We start from the raw sequence: 21,846 nt of genomic DNA on the forward strand, positions 1-21,846 counted from the left end.
GAGGAATGGAGGGGACAAGGTACCAGCATTAAAGATCACATACAAAATTCCATCCATACATTCCAGTATAAGCTTCTTTGCACTGCAAATCTTTCAAGCTGAGCTACCAAACTCCCTCTGTGCACAAATACAATCAGCACTACAGGCCACACATATAAGAAATCTTCATTCATGTTTAGCAGCATTTTTCATTCATTCCGTATTCATTTTTAGCACCTCATGTTACCAAAATCTTCATCCCTTTACCTATATGACTGGAGCAGTTCTGTAATGCTCATGCACATTTACGAGTAACACTAAAATCACAAGGCTATTCTGTAACTATATTTCTTATATTTTGAAATTCTTAACCTTTTAATCCTAAAGCCCTCTAAAAAATATGAATAAGCACACTATGATCAGTAACTTCAAAACCAAAACTCAGGAATTTTCATTTTTTAGCATACAGAGGTGGTTTCAGGCTTTTTGCATCAGCAAAATTAATATAGCCTGTTTATTTAAGAAACATGCAGATTTTGGAAGCAATCTCTGTCAGTAAGGATTATTCTAAGATACAGACTGGGCAATAAAACAATGCAACTACTGAGTTTTCTGTGTGTAACATTCCCTGTCATATAGGCAGATATTCAGTTCTGGTATCAGTGATACTATCTGCACAGACACAGAACTCTGAGCCAAAAGATCTATTAATGATTGCCACTACTGGTAAGTCAAGACAATTTATATCCACTAGCTCAGAAGTGTGCCCTTTAACCCAAATGCCTATCAAAAATTACACAACTCTTTATAAGATCCATGTACGTGTTTGATTTATCCTTGTTCACAAAAAAATTAAATAGAATCAGCTATTAGAAGTGTGGATAGAACACAAGGAGTTTGGGGAAACTTCATTTCTGAATAAAGAAATTATCTGTTGTAGTCCTGTTGCTAGATTATTTGGGCACTCCTGTTTTACCAAAAATCACTCTTTGATGGCACTGGAATGCTAACCATTTTATTTTGTTGAACGACATGGAGACTGATGAGTTGAAAATTCATTTTTGATCATGTTCAGATGACCAGTGTAACCAACACACATATGCAGTAATACATAGATTACAAAATGGCCATGCAAACCATAGTTTCAGCAAGCCCAAAGTATTTTAAATTTCAAGTTCTATAGCTGCCACTACTGCATGCTATAAGTTGTGGAAGTTTGCCAAATACTCATCTAGGTTTCCCCTTTGTTAAATACGCCCAAATGCTGTATGATTAAAGTTATAAAATCTTCAAAGAAAAGAATAAACATTATGCAATCATTTCAAGCTCCCCTCCTTTGACCTTAAGATGTACTTCAAAAGCTAAGCAGATGTTTAATAGGAAATAAATCTCCCAACTCAACAGATGTACCAACAGTGACATGGCAAGATGCACCTTCCATAGCTTTTGGCAACCCTTCCCTTCTATTATTCCTGTGCTCACAAGTACACTTTTCAAGTCAAACAGAGGTCTAAGCAAGTTAATAGGCCCTTAATACATACTCTGCTGCCTGAAATGATTGCTGTTTATAAGGTAATCTTTGGGACCACATGTGGCTCAGCCTCAGTTCATCTCCTACAGAGACACTGCCCCTAGGGCAACTGTCTTTTCATCAGACCAAGTTGCAACCCAATCAACACCTTTCAAAACAAAACAATCCCTTACTCTGAATAACCCTGCAGAAGAAGAGGGGAGCACCAGCTTTTGAATGGGATCTCTGTTTGGCTGCTAAGGTGATGTTTTACTCAGCAGGATACCCAAGAAAACTCAAACTTCTTTGGAAGATTCCCCTGCCAACACCAAAACATAAGATGAGTATGTTTGTCTAAAACTAATTCAGCTTCTTCCAAAGACACACTCTAAAAGCTACTTTAACAACCTAATAGCACCATCACAAATGCAAATTATATAGTTTCCTTCTAGCCTAAGAAAGGTAGGTAATCAGCTAGCTCCAGGCTGCTTCAGGACCTTGTCCAAACCCAGGCTTCCTTAACCTCTGCCAAACTGAAACTCAGCATTAACTCTAAATGCCAGGCTTACTTTGATGCACTTAAAAAGAAACATGCATGCAACAGCATCATCCCACAAGTTATCCATCAGTTGAAGGCCTTAGCTTGACTGTGAATCATACCATGAGCACGGTAATGCAAGGCGGCAAACTGTAGCCAAAATCAGATGGTCCCTGGCAGGTTAACCAGGTAACCTCTTCTGAACTTCAGTACTTACATGCACTTACTGAATTCTGATGTCAGGCAGCCAGGCCATTGATACCAGCGATAAAGCAAAATAACGCACCCCCAGAATTTAGTAATCTCCTAGGAAAAAGCTTTCTGGATTGTATGTTTTGGGTTTTGGTTTTGTTTTTTGGTTTTTTTACAGCAACAAATTCAGGACTTGGTAGATCTCTGGCTCTTACCTTTATTTCTTTAAACAGACACAAATTATACTGAACTAGGTCTGCACTTCCTAAAAAAAGTTCTCTAAATTCCTCCTAATACTAAGAGAGGGTCTAAAGATACAACAGTTATTCTTAGTAAGCTGCTGTTACAACTATTTGTACTGTCTCATAAAAGAGAAGCTATGTGCCAAACGCCTCATTTTTAAAACCATAAAAAATTGGTGGAAAACATATTTAAGTTGCATGAAATCTTAAGCAAATGTTTTTAAGCTCAAAATATTACTCAAATTAGGCATAGTTGCTTAGTTGTGGGTTTGGGTTTTTTGTTTGGTTTTAGGTGGGGGTTTTTTTGGGTTTTTTTGTTTTTTTTTTTTACTTTTTAACATAACTAGGTTTTCTTGAACAACAGCCCACGTTTAGCTTTAACATCAGTGAAAAATGCCATAAAAACAAGGTGAAGCCCTACAAATAGTTTTCTGTGTGAACTTCACTCATTTTCAACATCATACGGAACACAATCAAACCCACTTGGTACCATTAACTAGAAAGCAGAAAATAAGAGAACACCCCATTTTAAAAAAAGTCTACATAACAAGGTTTTGAAGTATCTATCATCAACAGCTATAAATATGCCTCCTCATTTTAAGTGTTCCACAGATACAACTGCCTCTTCCCGTCTTTCAGACTAAGCTAGAATTTCGGATCTGCTCCATGTACTGCATGCCTGATTTTCAGTGAAACATCTGGTAAGTCAAAAAAAATCATCAAAATATGGCATAAGTACTTTAAAAACCAAGTTATTGTGTTTGGCTGGGCATGCTACTGTAAGCAGTTTAGTTACTTGTTGTCACAACAGAAACTTTCTTTTGATGGGCTCTGGAGAAGTTTGATAAGGACTCTTTTGTAGAGTCACAAAACTGCCAGTAGGAGAGTTAAAATGGGTAGATCTTGTATCCCAGTTACATTAAGCTGTTCTCATGCTGCTCATCTTTCTCAGTCCAATACCAAAATCACAGAATGCCCAGGAACTGCACGAAATAAATATGCCACTGGAAAACCACTGAACATACATCAGCATTGAAGTATTCTTCCAGAGTAGTTAACTACCAAATTACTCTTTGCTTGTTGCCTGCTCTTTTTTCCTAATGCTGTATTATTTTTACTACGCTCTCCTCATGGAGGCAACTAAGGGAATGACTATTTTTGAATCTCTGACCTAAACTATTTCCTGTTCCCAGAATAAGAACAGCGGTATTCTTTATTATTATTTAGCAGAAATAAACTAGTACTTCTTAAACAGAAATGTTCCCAACATTTCTCAAAAGCAACAAAAAAAACCCCTCAACATACACTTTTATCCTGATATGCACGCACATGCACGTGCACACACACACACAAAATGCCTCTCAATCTCAGAAAGTATTACTTGAATTCTTTTAAGGGCTTTAATTACACATTGCTCAAACACATAGAAGATGTTTGCCTTTGTATTACTTTCCAATGAAATTATGAGTTTAATAGTTTGTGCTTGAATTCCAGGTTTTGACCTGGAATTCTGTTCCAGATGTCAGTATGGCAACTGACTGGCCAGAATCCAAGAATAATCTGCCTCAAGTTCTTTAAGCAAAAATTCCTCTCTGCTCACTGCTGTTTCATTCAAATCTCCAGAATATATATTAGAATCAGGTTTTAGTTCTCTTTAACTGCTAACTGAAGGGCTGAGCAGCCCTTCCTTTAAAAGATTAACCTTCCAAATTAACATTCACAGCCATAACACCTCAACTCCAACTTCAAGTTTATAGAACCTAGTAATTGTTTTAAAAGGAAGTTTTTGGGGGTTTGGGCTGTTTTGGGAAATTTTCTTTATTTTTTATAAACCACATCAGAGTAACATTAAAAATTCTTACCCTATTGCATATTTATACCTCAGCCAGTGAAGAAAGTTACCTGCTATATGGGCTATATGGGCAAATAATTAACTTCAGTACAATGTAATGTGCCAGTACAGAATTCAGTGTAGGATTAAAAAAAAAAACTTGCCTGAAAAGCTAATTAGATACCTGGGAAATTAGTCTGTGTTCCGAGCTTCACTTGTGTTTGTACCCGAACTAACTAGGATAAGAATTTGTGGTACAAAAATCAACCAATTACTATTATACAGAAAATAGAGCACCTTCCAGTCCAGCTCGCTTTTCGAAAGTATGGTAAGAACCACTGTGATTTGCAAGAAGAAAACACTACGAGAAGACCCTCGTAGGACAGGGTCAGTCTTCCCATTTATTCCTCATTTTTAATTGATATACTCGGAATTTCAAGACCTATGTGCCAATGAGACTTTATCTGTGGACAGAAGCTAAGCAGGAAATGTCACTGTTACAACTTCTGTAAATAAACTTTGACTAAATCTTAGATCGTCTCCTCTTCACAGCCTATCATAGCAAACCCACCAGGAGTATTCTTTCCCGACTATCACCATCACCTAATCAATGACAACTTTAATGTTTAACAACATTTTTACAAAAATATTTGCTCCACATTTTTTTCTATTGACAGTTTTCAGCAACCTATAACCTATCTGACAGTTCTGCAGTAACTTGGAATAAACACAGTACAGTCACCATATGGCTTTGACAGTAGCTTGTTTGGAAGATATATAGTAAAAAAAAAAAAAAATGTTATTATTAGTAACTTGGGGGAGAGTGGTTTGGTGGTTTTATTTGGTTGGTTGGTTTTTTCTTAATTTAAACTGAGGGAAAGTAAATTCTTTTATATCCTGGTGTTTATATTCATGACCTTATACAAAAGGGGTAAAAAACTAAAGTGCATGGAAGCGTTCACTGAAGAGTGTAAAGGAAGTCCCATATTTGTAAGGCTGCCTAAGTACTATTAACTTAAAAACAAATCATACTAGTCTCATTTTCGGTTAAAAAATGCCTATCCTACCTTCAAGCGGTTTATGGCTGTATCAGTACAACAGACAGAAAATATTACCATGCACTGGAACTTCATTCTCTACATTGCTTTTGGCCTGTGCCAGCCAGCACTCTTCCAAAGAGCACTAGGGCACAGTTCAGTGTGGAAATGCAGCAGACAGCATTCCCAACAGACAATCTGGGTGCAACCCAGGTACCTAAAGGTACAAGAGTTGTTAGGATAGATGCAGGCCAGCTGGCAGACAGCACTGCTGGCTTAACAGCTATCTAATAGGTACTTAAGTGTTCTGCTCCACTGATGATCTTTCTTTGATCTTTGCCAATGCCTGTCTTATATGAAAACTCAGCAACAGTGAGTGGTGGAATGATATGAAAAGCTAAAAAGCCAAAGATCAATGAAGAAACAGAACCTGAAGCAAACCCCTTATACATAAGTGTTAATCATATCCTGCATTTTAATTAATGCAATTATAAGAACACTACAAAGAAATGTTAACATGCTTATTATACATTAGCAATGCTCTGTACCTTTTAAAAGTTTATTTCAATACTTCACTTTATGTAGTTAAAATCCTATTAATTCTACTTAATGAATTACGGACTTCACAGCTGGAAATGGTTCTGGTAATACAAAAATAGTGTCTCTTAGGCATTAAGCTTTATTGATATTTTACACACACACACACAGAGACAGTGCAACAAAATTAATTTTCTTCCACACGACCCTATCAACTTTTTTTTTTTGTTTGGGATTTTTTTTTTCTTGCTCTTTTAACATTCTTTACCAAAACAAATTACCTTTCTTTATCACGGTAGCATGACTTACACTTGACTGTTACACCATTCCAAGGGAAGACTACACAATAAAGATAAATCCACAAAAGGTTACAAACCACAAGTGTCTCAAAAATTCCTCAAATAGAAAATAAGTAGATACTGGGCAAGTATTAGAAGGAAGTATCATGTGTCTGCTCTGGTCTTATTGTTCCTTACTCTACTGGAGACAGTATATGAGGCTAGACAGACTTTTGTTCTAATACAGCAGTCATACTTACACCTTTTTAAGTCAGCAAATTAGTTTAATCACTTTAAACTTTGTTGTTACTGTTAGAACAGAATTACTGTTATTTTGTAACACTCATGGCCTAACAACTTAACTGCAGGTTACTGAAGGAACAGTTAAAAATCCTGGTAACAGCTATATTACTAGATTAAACATGAGTAATAATGTTATCATGCATGAAGTTCATACTGTCACATCACCCTTACACCATTCTGGAACTAGGTTATGTGCCTAGGAAATATCCTTAACTGCAGAAGTTTAGAAAAACACCTGCTGGTAGCCTTGCAGGTTGAACTAGTTGGGAAGTTTCTGATAACGTGTTTGTAAAAGTCAGTGTTTATTAAAATAGTTCAAACACACCGCCATCATTGCAAACCTTACTGCATAGGGCCTACATGTAATAATACCCTGTTATCTGGATGTACAAGGGTTGCAAATCCAACCGCCCTAGTACACAACTGGTTAGACGTAACTACATATCATGGAATTCATGACTCTTGAAACTACCTTTGTTTCTGAACATCAGCTTCCAGGAAAGGCTCCCACTTTCTATAAACACTGCAATGAGAGCCTTCTTTGTCTAAATGACACACCGCATCTACACTCCCGAAGTCTACTGGCTCTCTCAACTACAGAAACTTTGAGCACTAGGAAGAAAACAGAAGATGATACCCTTGAAATAAGATAAAAAACAGCTCTCTGTAATAAGCTAGAAGCCCTGATAATCTCAAGGAAAGAAGCAGTTTGCTTGGCAAAACTTCTTTGGAGAAGGCCAGATATGAGCAAAATCAGTAACAGTTCTCATTTTACAGCTGAAAAACTGTGGAAATTTGCTCACCACATGCTGGTTCTCCCATTACAGCATCACTTCCACCAAGTGGGTGATGCTGAATGGCCCAGTTCACCTATACAACTGGAAGCAGCAATAGAAGTTCTTTCTAATCCATTTTCATATACTACAGTTTCCATCTTTTATTTCACTTTTTGAGGGAGTGCAAATACTTAATGGAAATGCTCTATCTTTATTTTTGACAACCAAAAAGTAAACAGGAATACAGTCTCCTTTTCCCTGCTTGCCAGCTGGGGATAAAGAAGGAAGAGGTTTACCTTGGTCCCACATAGCTTCTCCTTTAGGTTCTCCTCCAGCAATTGCTTCTATCATTCTTTAGAGACTTCCTAAATGGCAGTAGAAGCATGGTATTGACATGATTTATCTCACTTTTATTGCTCAGTGTTAATGGGATTTAGATGGTGTGTGTGGGTTTTTTGTGGCACGCTGGGATCTGTATCAGCACAATACATTATATTATTAATCCATCTCAATCTGCTCAACTCCTTATCAAATTCTTTAGGAAAATATTTTACAGTTGCTTTTAGTAGGCAATTTATATAGCCAGCTTATCATCTCAATTTCCAGACTTCATTCAGTCTAGCTCATACATAAAAAGCTATCTTAAATTCAAAGTTCTCCTGAACACACATACCTAAAGGATAAACAAATTGGTTTATTGCATAAATTCACTGCACAAAAATCTTATTTTAACATTTTTCCCCTCATACTGTTATAAAACATCCAGAATCTCTATTTATTACATAATTTTATTTTTATCTCTGTACAGTACAGCCACAGTGCACTATTATACTTCTGAATCTTTATATATTGAGTGATGATCTCTGAACTCTCTCCTTTACCCATTTGGCTTCCAGGTAACAACTTACGAGCTGGGGATAGCATAAGGCTGAACCTCAATCTCAGTAATACCATTTATCTTCTTTAGTCATACTTTTGATCTTTGTAACTTCCTGGCAAATAAGTTTAATGACTTGATTACACTTCATATGAAAAGTATTTCCTTTAAAAAGAGATACCTGTTAACTGTGTATGCCCTATTTCTTGCGTAGCAAAAAAATCAGTGATATGAGGAAGGTACAGAAATACCTACAAGAAGCTATCACAATTTTAAAGACTTCTGTCATTTTGCTCTTCTCCTCTGCTGTGATTGACTACCAAATTCACCTGTATGTATTTTTTTCCTATGTCTTCTTAAAAAACACCAGAGCAATTAGGCAAGAAAGTAATCAAAGCAACTCCTGAGTTTGGGGGTATGTGTCCTTTAGGGCTTCCTGTTCATAGCTTTACTTCTAACAGTTGGACAGGACTGCAGAAAACAAAACCTCTGAAAAAAAGCTGACCTAAACCAAAGGTAAGTCTCAGAAAAAAAGTACTCAAGAGTTAGTGGCAAAGATGCATTGAATGCTCTTGTGAAAATTCCATAATTACAGGTACAAATATCAAACACTAATAAAATTTCCTACCTTTTGAAATGGAAAATTAAAGTAACATGGGAAAGATAACCTGAAAGCCAGCAAAAAAAACCATGCACGGAACTAGCTATTTGATGCTTCTACCATTAATCATCTAGTCTTTCTGCAAATGTGATTGTTGTCCTTGATTCCTAATAAGGCAGGCACAAAAGGATTCCTCTTAGCCACGGAACAGTTAAGCGTTGACTCCAAGTAACTTCCTAAATTCAGTTCATCTACCTTTGAACTGAAAGTATAGTATGATGCTTTCAAAGACAGCAGGGAGATACATGCACATCAGGAGGAAAGTCAGAAGAGCTCTTTATCAAGCTCTTCCACAAATTCTTGACTAATTAACAGACTCCTCCCTGTGTCAAAGCTAGTCCATTTCAAAAAACCTGCCAAATACAGACACCACAGTATACAGGGTGCCATCCGTAACAATTCTTATGGCTTCCAGGGGGAAGGGGGGTGGGGGGAAGACTCAAGACAAAATTTCAGCTATACTGTCAAACTTTTAGATACTCCATGTTCTTTCCCTGCTACTTTAGATCAACATTTGACAGAAAAACACTCCACCTACCAAACATACACACATCCTTCTGCAAGTCAGGGTCTTAAGCGGAATTTGTTCACTAAGATTAAAAACTAAAACCACTCCCTCCTGACCAAGTCTCTCTACTTTCATCTCTTCAGAACTGCCAACACTACCACACCAGATATAGAATCATAGAATCATAGAAGAGTTACAATGCCTCTCCCCACCATGAAAATACAGAGCCACTGTCCTGGACCAGATTATTAAATAGAAGCTGGTTTTGCCCCAACTTTGTAAACCTGGCAGTTAAAAGGAGCTTAAACTCACACCAATTCTTTAGTAAAGCAAACCAGCCTTGTGCCAAAAGAATGAAGAGCCAAAACATGCAGACAACTAACTCTGCCACAATGGTAACATCACAAAAATGCATGTACCTGCCCACATCCACACAAACAGGTACACATGTACACATTGATGTCAAAATAAAAATACTGCTTCACTTTTTCCATCCTCATTACTGTTATCTATCATTTGGACAATAAATTGCAAACAAACTCATTCTGTAATACAACTAGACACTATATGTATGTACAAGAATGCACAGTAAATGTACTTATGTGAAAAGAAAGGTATAACAATACATGAATAGTCTGCATGCATACCAAAAACCTAAAAGTGAAACTACCAAGTCTTGGAAAGTACTCAGTTCTCCATTTTTAGAAAGTATGTTCCACAGTCTTAACTGTGTGCTTTGTTAAAAGCAAATCTAAGAGAAGCAATGATACGTTTCAAGGTCTAGATCTGGTTCTTTAGCCACAAACTACATAATTTAACAACTGACATTCCAGAAGAAAAAATATTGCCAGTAACAGTTTGTTCACCTAAAACTTAAAGTGATTTTGTGAGACTGTATTGCCCACATCCACAACTGTGAGAAGCACACAACACACAGAATGGCTACCGAATTTGTCAGATATGATTGCCATTTTTTCTATTCTCAGTTTCAAGATTATTTTTCTGTAAGACAATTAATGTGTCATGATTTACCTACATGCAACCGACAGCCAGATTTTCCACAAGATTCCTCCTCAATTTATTTTAAGACACTTACATAGCAGCACAGTATTAATGCTCTATCAGAGACATACATAAATGAGTAGTGAAACAGATATGCATCCAAAATGTTAGAAGTCAGTACTAGAATTTTATTGAAACCATAATTGTGCTACTTTTGAATACATGACACTGGAATAATTCTCACAGTTGCTTGTCAATTTATGCATTATTAATGAAATACGTCAGCAGTTCAGTATATTTCATTTATAAGAGATAACTACCAAACCTAACATGTATGGCAGTATCACACCCATGCATATCTCCTGTGAATGAAGCAAGAGAAGTCACTTAAGATTAAAAAGCATGAAAATACCTTCAGAAGGCAGTTTGCTGCTTTAGCCTCACAGTCCCACTGCCCAAAAGGCAACAGTTTTCACATAAGGCAGACCTTCATTTTATATCAATAGTATTCTTATTATTGCCAGGTGGCATAGATTTTAAGATCTAAGAAAGGCTTTAGGTAGGCTGGATAGAAATGAGGACAACACAGGAAAACTACTTATGAAATGTATACATATAATTTCACTAAATTGGCAGACAAAGCTGTATACTTTATTGGTGATGTCTTTCTGTCCTAATGAACATCTATGTCAACTGTGACAATGCTGCTTCTCTTATCTTTCTGCAGGCATGTGATTTTATTTAGAATATAAAAACAACAAAAAGCCACCTTACCTTTTTCTTCATCTATTCGAAAAACTCCTATACCAGATCCATCTCTGATGGAATATCTAATCTCCCCATCTCGTCCTGCATCTTCATCATAAGCAGATACTGTCATTACTGAGGAGCCAACAGGGGCATCTTCTTTTATAAAGCCTTTATCTGCAAATACAGAGAACCGTGGAGTGTGCAAGTTTTCATTCACATCAACTATCTCGACCTCAATGTAACACGTAGAGGACAATGCAATGGGTTTTCCTTTGTCCTTCGCCCGCACAGTCAAGTTATAAATTTGTTTCTTTTCATAATCCAGTCTTTCTACAATACGTATTGCTCCACTTAGCTTGTCAACATCAAAGGTGCCATCTCCACTGTCCAAAAGACTGTATCGTATTTGACTTGACTGGCCTAAATCAGGATCATAGGCTTCTAGCCACGTAATAATAGTCCCCTCAGGAAGATCTTCTCGAATTCTCACATGATAATTTGAAGGAATAAACTTAGGAGGATTGTCATTAACATCTTCTACAGACACTTTCAAGACAACTGTTGAAAATAACTGAGGTTCTTCAGTAGGTTGGTCCCTAGCCTCTATTTTCAAAAAATAGACATGCTGTTCTTCACGATCCAAAATCCCTACAACTTTCACAATTCCTGTCACAGCATTAATAGTAAACTTGTCTGTATCTGTAAGAAGAGAATATTTCACTTCTCCATTAACCCCCAAATCTTTATCAGTAGCTTCAATTTGAATTATTTCACTGTCTGGCTCTTTGTTTTCACTCACTTCAATAAAATAGCTGTCCTGCAGGAACTCCGGCGGGTTGTCATTAGCATCCAAAATTTTTATATCTAAAAGACGCCAGGCAGACTTCTGTGGTATTCCAAGATCATAGACAGTAATATTTAGAGTATATTTATCTTTTACTTCTCGGTCAAGTGGGGATAAAATTTTCAGTACTCCTCTTTCCATATCAACAATGAAACTACTATCTTCATTACCTCCAGAAATAACATACACTAGTTTTCCATTGAAACCAGTATCAAGATCAGTAGCATTCATAAGCATTATGCTGGAACCCACAGGCTGGTCTTCTCTTATCTCAATGCTAGTGGGGAGAGTACTTTTAAATTGAGGTGCATGAAGATTCACAGAGTGAGAGTCAAAGAAAACATCCTCAACTTCTCCACGACTGTGCAATTTATTTGCTTGTAAGAGTTTCTCTGCAAGCATTCTGGCAACACCAGTTTCTTCACATTGCAAGTTGACAGGTTTACGAGTAGTAGCTACAGTTATGTTGATATACAATGGTTTTGCAAAGTTTTCTCCATCTGTGGCTGTAATTCTCAAACTGTGAAAAGATATTTTAGCACCCAGGCCATCTATTAATGACTGTTTGAGTGAAAGTACTCCAGAATTTGGATTTAGACTAAATAAATCCAGTTCATTTCCAGATTCAATTTGGTATGTCACCAACTGGAGCTCATCAGCATCAATAGCAGATACAGTTGTTATTTGTTCTCCAACCCCAAGATCCCTGGGGATTGTTCCCTCACAATTTATTTTCTCAAATAGAGGTATATTGTCATTCAGGTTATTTAAAATAATAGTAACAGGAACTTCAACTTCTCGACGATATGGTACACCCCAATCGGAAGCTCGAATCCTTAAACTGTAAACCCTTGGCATCAACTCATAATCCAAGTCTTCTGAGGTACTAATAATCCCACTGAAATGGTTAATCACAAACGGCAAAGGATTTAGGTTTGCAATGCTGTAGGTCACATACCCATTTTCCCCTTCATCAGGGTCTTTTGCGCTTACTCTCATGACACTCGTACCTCCTGGCACGTTCTCGTCAAAAGAGGCTTTATAGGATGTCTGAGTAAATTCGGGAGGATTGCTGTTCATGCCTAGTACCTTAATTAATACTTTTGCAGACGCTCTTCTGTCACTTGTCGCAACTTCAAGTTCAACATGGGATGCATATTGTGCTTTTATGGGTTCTGAAGTGGTAATAAGACCAGTGTGAGCATTTAAATTGAATTTTATTTTGCCTGGTGTATTTTTAAAAATGTATGTTAAGTGTGGGTAACTAGGCAGAGCTTTCACCATTATCACAGGTGTATTTGGAGGGGCAAATTCACTTATCTCAGCTCTGTATATCTCTTTTTCAAATCTGACAGGACCAGACTTGAACTGTGGTGATGTTACGTGAACAACTTTTACAGAAGAAAATTGTGGGGGATTTCCTTTATCTTTAGCTTGAAGGGTAAGGTTGTATCCAAAAGGGTGGCTCTCCCAGTCGATGTGACCAATGGCTTTTATTCTGTACTCTTTACCTCCTGGAACAGACCTCACTGTTTTGAACTGTTGAAGCGGATCACCTGCAACAATATTTAATGATGCTATTTCTCCATTAGAACCCTGATCATTGTCCTCTACAGTTACAATTGCATAAGTTGGGTCTTTGTCCGATTCCGACGGAGTCAACGTAACAGCTGCGATAATAGGGGCATATTCATTTGCTTGCTCTACATAAACAGTGAGTTTTGCCATACTGCTTATGCCACTGCTACCATACAGCTTCAGCCCACGGTCCACTGCAAGAATTTCCATCTCGTAACGTTTAGTGTTTGAGTAGTCAAGTCTACCAGTTAGAACTACCACTCCACTAGTTGGATGTATAGCAAATACATCTGTTCTTTCTTTAAAGCTATAGTAAAACTCTCCATTTGTTCCTATATCTGCATCTGTTGCACTGACTCTGGCAATACTGGTCCTTACTGCTGTGTTTTCAGGCAAAGAAACACTGTAAGATGTTGGAGAAAACAAAGGGCGCAAGTCATTTGTATCCAGTACCTGTATCCTGACCTTCGTGCGCGTTTCAGCATTTGTGTTTTTTTCAACTGCTTTAACAGTCAGCATGTAATGGTCTTTTACCTCTCTGTTAAGGATAGCTGTGTTTCCTCCCTTGGTCCGTATTCTCAAAAAACAGAAGTTGCCAAGAACGTATTCTTCAGCTTTGAACAAGTTCTCACTGTCACCAGAAATAATTTTGTACCTTAGGTCCCATAATGGATTTGTAATGTAAATGCCCATTTTCACCGGATGCCCAACATAAGTCTTGGCTGCAGAATTCTCATAGACAGTGGCAGTATACTCTACTTGTGTAAACTGCATTGGTGAAGCATGATGTAGCCTTTGATTTCCTTCACAGTTTCCAAAATGCTGCACTAGCAGCATCAGCAGCAACAGCATAGTCAAGTATCTTCCCATGGCAGCAATTACAAAGAAACCCTGCAACAAGAGAGAGATGTGTTAAGACTTTTTATGACAGTTCAAATATTCTCAAATAACCCTGATGTTTAGTTTAGAATTCATGTTGAAAGAAAACTACAAGTTACACCCCTAGATTATACCCATTTTTGCACAAAGTTTCAACATGATTTACAGTAAAAGCAGATAAAATCCCCAGAAAATGCAAAGAATTCACAAGACCAAAAGTCTAGGAGCTACTACCATGACACAAGGAGAACATACAAAGTTAACTTCAAATTAACAACTCCAAAAAGTAACATATTAGAAATATGCCAGAAATAACATATTAGAAATATGCTAAGCAAGCAAACTAGATCAGAACTTATCTGGAGCAGTGAACGTTCACTCCAGTCTTCTACTTCATATGTGACATTGTCTTCTGATAAAAAATTCTTCTCCCTTGTTTCACTTATACTGTAAAATGACTGATATCAAATAATGTGGAAGCAAACTGCAGGAGTTTGCTTCAAATTACCATGAACTTTTAAAGGTATCCTACGAGCACCTGTTCTGATAATTACAAAAATCATAAACAAAGAATAATTCTGTGTGTATTGTACCCTCTCCAATTCTGAGTACCCTTAAAAGAATAATGCATATCACAAAAAAAAATTCTATCAAACATCATTAATTTATGAAACCAATAAAAAATAAGTTATATTCTTTTATTTACCTCTCAGAACAGATCTGAAACAAATTAGCATCAGGAGCTATGAGAACAGGAATCCATCAAAATAACTGGAAGAACTATTAAGATGTTTCTCAAACACTCCTGAAATGACAGGGTAAGAGCCTGGAACATCAAGACAGACATGGAACACACCCTCACTGGCTTTCCCATTTGAAAAAGTCAGTATGTAATTTCCAATGCCTAAATCCAGACAAGACTGCAGTAGGAAGAAAGGCAGAAACTTCAGGAACAAGACTGTTGGGACCACCTTCCTCATCTGAGTTTATAGTAACAGTCCCTACTCCCCAGAATCTCACAGGATAACAAACTGAGGCTTCAGAATGCTTCCCCAATAAGACCAAGCTTTCAACAAAATATTAGTGGAAAAGTTTCTTTCTTTCCAACAAGCAGAAAGAAATCTAGCTTTGACTTGATTGCTTCAATTAAGTACTGTCCATTCTTTCCTTCCAGTTTTCCCTATTTATCCTAAATATTCTTCCCTTACATCTCGTTTATCATCTTTTTCCCTAGCCAGTCTGTTATACAGCTCATAAGAATTCCTAACTATACTCTTCTTTAATTGTTCCTGACTTTTTCTCCTACATTTTAGCCCTAGTCTGTACTCACTCTTTGGCTGTCAGCATCTCCTCGGTGCTTATCCTCACACTAGTTCTGTTCATCAAAACTCAGAAGGTATCACATTATGAGGTCTCCTTCTTCCACTCACATTTTATTACAGTTATTTTTCTCTGCCCTAATTCCTATCAACTCAGGTAGATACATGAAAGATTGCACTGGCTGAAATTCCATGCTTCTGCCCACTTGAAAGCATTAGAGCAAATTAATCTGTGTCAACAGTTCACTCCAAAAAACTCAGAAGAAGGAATTCATTCCCAACCATTAGTAAATAAATAATTGTAAGAAGAATTTAAGACTCATGAGCACACAAGCTATAGGAATACTGAAAAGCAATAATGAAAACTTAGCTAGTACCCTTTCGGAAGGGAAAAAAAAAAAAAAAATGCAAGCATGTATGCCTTCCAAATCTAGCAATGAAGGTACACGATTAAAGCTATAACCACAGCAAACAATAAAAATGAAAAGGCAAACAATAAAAAGTGTATGAGCCTTTAAAAGTAAGTCACTAGCTGGAACCACAGCTGACAAGGTTTTAATGCTGAATGAAGGAAAGGCTGGTAAGGCAAACCAGCTTGAGGGGCTGGAACAGCTGCCATTTCAGTGAGTTAACAGTATCATTCCTTCCCTATGTTCTCTTCTTCCCAGGCTATGATTCGTCCTGGGAATAAGCAGACACATGGGTCTCCAGGGCTTCAACCGCCTAACATACTGCCAAGTAAATGAACATTTTCATTAAAAATGAAAAACACAACCAAAAAAACAAAGCCACAAAACACAACAAACCACCAAGCAACAAACCAAACAAGCCTTACCCCCAGCAAACCAAACCAAACCAACCAACCAAAAAACACAGCAAAAAAAAAAAAAAACCATAATAAATGGTATCAATACTTCCAAATTTCAGAACAATTTCAGATGCCATTAGACTGTCATAAAAGTCATATTAAGAAATTATTACACCTTTTTAAAATATTCAATAGAAACAGGTTCTTTTATTCCATCTTGCTGGAATTTTGAAAGCTATTAAAAAAAAATATATCAAAAAACCACTTAATGATCAGATATAATACTGATCTGATCAGATCTTTCCCTCAGTTATACTAGAACTATTCTTTTTTTGTTCTTTCTTACTTATGCTGAAGTCCAAAACCCAATTCCAGCTCTGATTTATGGCACCCCATAATTCACTGTCTACACTTACCTTAGGCAACAGGCTATCTGAAACAGTCTATTACCTAAAACATTGTATGTACGTCACTGTATCTTTTATCATCTGCTCCTCAGGCCTGTTAGACACAATGCACACCATACTATGATGCATTAGACTGTGTTAAGATATCCAAACTTCTCGTTAAAATTCAAAGTTGAACACATGTAGGTTTTACTATTACTGTAAATATTTTTCTGAGCCATAATAACTTAAGCACTTTTTGCTGCTTTTCTGTAATAACTTCAAGTGGAGCCTGCTTAGAACTGGCAACGGGCAGCCTATTACACATGCTGATGCAACCACCAGTAACAGAAGCAAGCAACTTCTAAGGTTTGCTGAGTCACAATCAAGAGTTTAAGAGTTAACCATGTTAGACAAAAGCAAGTTAGTAATTTCACAGAATCACAGAATAGTTAGGGTTGGAAAGGATCGCAAGATCATCTAATTCCAACCCCCCTGCCATGGGCAGGGATGTCTCACACCAGACCATAACACCCAAGGCTCTGTCCAACCTGAACTTGAACACTACCAGGGATGTAGCATTTACCACGCCTTTGGGCAACTTGCTCCAGGGTCTCATCACCTTCACAGTAAAGAACTTCTTCCTTATATCTAACCTGAACTTCCCCTGTTTAAGTTTAAACCCATTACTCCTTGTCCTATCGATACTTTTTCCATCTTGTCATAATTTACAGAGCTACTGGAAACAAAAAACCACCAATCAAAAAAAAAAAAAAAAAAGTTGCCCAGGATTATCCAAAAATCAACATAATATAATCTTCATAAATATCTGAAGTATTAAACAATGCCAGTAGTAAAGACAGTTAACTACTAAAAGAAAAATATGAAAGTGTTAAGATAAAGTGATAATGTGTTAGATATAAACTCGGCTCATTATACTGAGCCAGAATGACTCAGAATTTCAGAAACATTTTAGCCAAAGGCTACACTTCGAACTCCTGAATTTTTTATTATCTTTAGAGTAGGACCAGTTTAGGATTTTCTGCATCCATTTTCAACACATAAGGCAACTGTTTGCTTAGCAAAACATCACAGCCCTAGGTTTACAAGAAGTGCACACCACATTGACTCTGAAAAGTTCCTTTTAAGTAAACTTTGATTTCTTATTTGGAAATTATTATTCAGATAATTTTTATTTATATGCATATCCTGGTAATCTTTATTTATATGCATATTAAGTGCTGGAATACGCAAGACAGTTTTACTACTTTGTTACAACATTAACAAAATTATGAACACATTAACATAATTTGTACATGGGGGGAAAACTTAACAGAACTTAGAAATAAGAACTATCTTGACATTCAAAGCTTACAAAGCAAAATTTTGGAGTTATCAGACCTCAATTTGATAGCTTACAAATGAAGATGACCCAGATAAGACAGCAGTGATGTAAAAGACCGTGTCTCTTAGTAGTACGTTTACAGTGCCTAGGCTTCGAAGTTCGAGACTTGAAAGTTTCAAGCATAGACAATTTAGTACATAGCAATTTCAATGCCAAACAAGACAACAAAAAAAACCCAGCCAAACAAGCTTATCTTTTACATAATGTGTCAAGAGAGAGCAAATTTAATTCCCCAAGAATCAGAGGTAGAAAAAGAACCTATATCAGGCTACGTGGCCCAAGTTGTGATGAGTCTTAGTCCCACTGCTATCCCTTTTCTACACACAAGATCTGGTAGTTAAATCCAGAAGGACCTGCTGCAAGACTAAGCTACATCATTTACATTTGCAGAATAAGACTCTGTGATCATGGCCCTTTACACCACTCTAGGGACATATCAGACTATTTTGAGCATTGAAAGAGGTTCTTTAATGCTGTTTCTACAGTGCTTGTCTACTGAAATCTTTAACGAATGTAGTGGGGGTTTCACCCCATATGGGCACCATCTTCTTTGACTTGTAATGTTAAGTTAGCAAGACTAAAATGCCTCCACCAATCAAAACATCACCTATTTACTTTAAAAGTCAGTTTTGATCAGCATACGCTATTGATGCCATTTGACACAAATGTACCGTGAAGAGTTATTGCAGTAACTAAACTGTCATACCAGGGTTCCTATTGTAGAAGGCTACGAGAGATCACAGGGCTTTGTGGGCTGTACTAACTGTAGTTACACATACTCTCTCAATTATTGAAAAGCAATTATTTATGCAGTCTGACTGGAAAAAAATAATCAGGTTTAGTTGTTTCAGAATGCTAAAGTTTCCAAACAAAAACCTTAAGTGTCATCTGCATTCCTGGGAGGGAGGGAGCACATCCAACTATTGTGGTATTTAGAACATTAACACATGATGAAAGCATACCACAACATTACTTCAGTAAAGCTGGTAAGTTATTAAACAAAATTGTACATTGTCATAGATATTAATGTAACAGTTTCAACTTGTGACTAAAGCCTAGTAAATTTTATGCTTGTATTCTCCACATTATGCATTAATCTCATGAGATACATTTGATTCATGCTTTCTAGACCTTTGCTATTAAAACCAAAAATGCAGCCGCTGTACTCAACCAGCATGCAAAGATTCTGAATCTGGAGTGAAACAAAGTTTCACAAAGAGAACTTCTACTATTCATCTATATGGCAGTTACTAGTGTATCTCATATTGAACTCAACAGTTGTGCAAAGAAAAGCAGACCTTCAATCTCTGTTAGGAAAGAATTTGACTGAAATTTGGCACGGCACCTTAAAGTTTGTGAATACGAAAGTAGTAATTTCACTGAGCTTGAACTCAGCTTTAAACTTAAAAACAAAAACAAACAAAAAAACCCACAACAAAATTAAATATTTGAGGGTTTAAGAGAATTCTGTATTGGCCTACTTGCACTGATAGCAGTGTAACTTAGATAAGAAAAGTTCTTTCACATACTAAATTATAAAAGACAGGCGATTACCCTACTACTGGGACGACTGCTAAAGCTCACCTTCCAGACTTCTGAAAGTGAGACTTTAAGATCCCACAGAGAACAAACTAAAAAAATAAATAGCCTTCAGCACTCAAGCAAAGCATTTTACTCCCTAAACAGCTGAATATTTCAACAGTTTGACAAGTAAATAGGAAATACACATCTACTACACAGCATTCTTCCACAGAAAGACAGCAGAGGTGGTAAAAAAATACTGGTAATATTTCTCATTCAACTGCTTATGAACAACTTGCATGCAACTATTTAAAGCTCAAGAAAACCTGACTCTAGAAGGCAGCATTTTTTAAAGTTATTAACGCGTTTCCCCTTCCCCCCCCCCCCCCCCGAATAAAAAAGCAAGTTTACAACAGGGAGGATAATCTCAGCAGTAAGACACACCGCCGCTCACTGACACCAGGAGGTTGAAAAGCGCACCTTTCAAACAAAGCTTTGTTTTCTTTCAACTACCGTGAAAAGAAAGAAAGATAGCAAACACGGGAGCCAGCTGATGCGCCCAGCCGGGATCTCCCGGAGAGCCGGAGCCAAAGGCGGACACTGCCCTTCATCTTTCGGAGGAACGCGAAGAGGAACGCAGCGAGGAACGCAACGAGGGACACGAAGTTAAAGTGCAGACAAAGAAAGAAAGTCACCCCAACATACTTTCTCGCCGCGAATCGCCCCTGCCGGTTTACCAAGGAATTAAGCTTGCAACGGCCCATCAGCCGCATCCGAGACACCTTGCCTTCGGGGGTAAAAAAAATCACCGCCACCCCTCTTCTTCGACGCAGCTCAGGAGCAACCTGCCAGCTCAGCTCCTGCGGCTCTCGGGAGAGCGTGGCCAACACTTCAGCCCCGCCGGCTGCCGCCAGCCACGAGGGGAGGAACGGGAGAGGCAGCCGGGCGCCAGGGCCCGCGACGCCCGGCAGCCACCAGGGCCCGGCGCCGTGGGCAGGCGGGGGCAAGGGGGGCGGTCGCCAACTCGCAGCCCCTTACGCCGGCCCTCGCAGCACGAGGCAGATGCACGGCCAGCGCCTCCGGGAGGCCTTGCCTCAGAGACTAAACTTCCCAAGGGGGCTCAAGCCACCTCCTCCCTGCGCTAACGAAACTTCCCGACAACTCGCTCAGCTGTCCCGTCCACTCCGGCTGCGCCTCACCGCGCCGCACCTCGCCGCTTCTCGTTACCTGCGGGAGGGGGCCGCGGGACGGGGCCAGCCCCACACGGTACCCGCCGCGCCGCTCCCCCTTTCTCCCTGGGCCGCCAGCGCGCCTCACCGCTGCCTCTCCGCCCCCTCGGGCCGCGGCGCCCCCCGCCGCTGTATTCCTCCGCGGCACTGGACTGCCGCCCCTCCGGAACTCGTTTCTGCGGCGCTCCGCGGGCGCGGGCACTCCCGCACCCCACTCTTACTCTCCGCACAGGCCCGGCCCGGCAGGAGGAGTAGAGAATGTGGAGAGAGGGAAGCAGGGGGAGAGCGAACCACAGCGCAAGCTGCTTTTCCCAGTGGCCCGGTGCCCACGGGGGACGCCAGCAGGGCCGGGGGGAACCCCTCATCTCCGCCGCGCTTGCCCCTCTCCATCCCGGCCGGGACGGCAGGGAAGGGGTTTCCGGTCCGGGGATGCGGCGGCTTTGCGTGTGGCAAAGATCTCCCTCGGGGAGGCTACTCAGAAACTTTAAGAAAGCTACTGCCAGGGAACATCTTACGGAATGGCGAGGGGGACCGTCGGAGCCCGCGGGAGCAGCAGGTCTTTAATTGTGGGGCTTTGCTGCCCGAGGACCGGCGGGTACCCGGAACGAGCCCAGCTGCCGCCACTAGCTCCGGCGGCCGCAGCGCCTCGGCAGCCGTTCCCCCGTGCGGCGGGCTTGGCCTCACGCCTCCCAGCTGCTGGCCCCCGGCTGGGTGAGACGCCGCTTCGCGGCCGTGCGGAGGGAGGTCTCTCAGTAGCGGCCAACATTGACTGACAGCTACCGCGACTCCCCGCCGCCGACTTAACGAGTAGCGCCGCGTCCAGGCGCAGGGAAAAGCGGAGGCGAGGGGAGTCTGC

The 21,846-nt window shown here is 39.2% G+C and overlaps 1 protein-coding gene across 9 annotated transcripts in view; it reads right to left on the minus strand.

Moving 5' to 3' along the window:
• FAT1 (FAT atypical cadherin 1) overlaps nucleotides 1-21,846 on the minus strand; it is a 115,702-nt gene that overhangs the window by 92,463 nt on the left and 1,393 nt on the right. For 4 of the 9 annotated variants that reach the window (XM_065696183.1, XM_065696161.1, XM_065696146.1 and 1 more), the window contains exon 2: nucleotides 11,046-14,334. In XM_065696183.1, the coding sequence (XP_065552255.1) occupies nucleotides 11,046-14,334 (3,289 nt within the window). Of the gene's footprint in view, nucleotides 1-11,045; nucleotides 14,335-20,466; nucleotides 20,904-20,970; nucleotides 21,108-21,846 lie in introns of those variants that run through there. The other 5 variants (XM_065696164.1, XM_065696174.1, XM_065696181.1 and 2 more) reach the window with 5 other exon arrangements.

This window comes from Lathamus discolor, chromosome 1 (genome assembly GCF_037157495.1).
Source record: "Lathamus discolor isolate bLatDis1 chromosome 1, bLatDis1.hap1, whole genome shotgun sequence".
Lineage (NCBI taxonomy): Eukaryota > Metazoa > Chordata > Aves > Psittaciformes > Psittacidae > Lathamus > Lathamus discolor.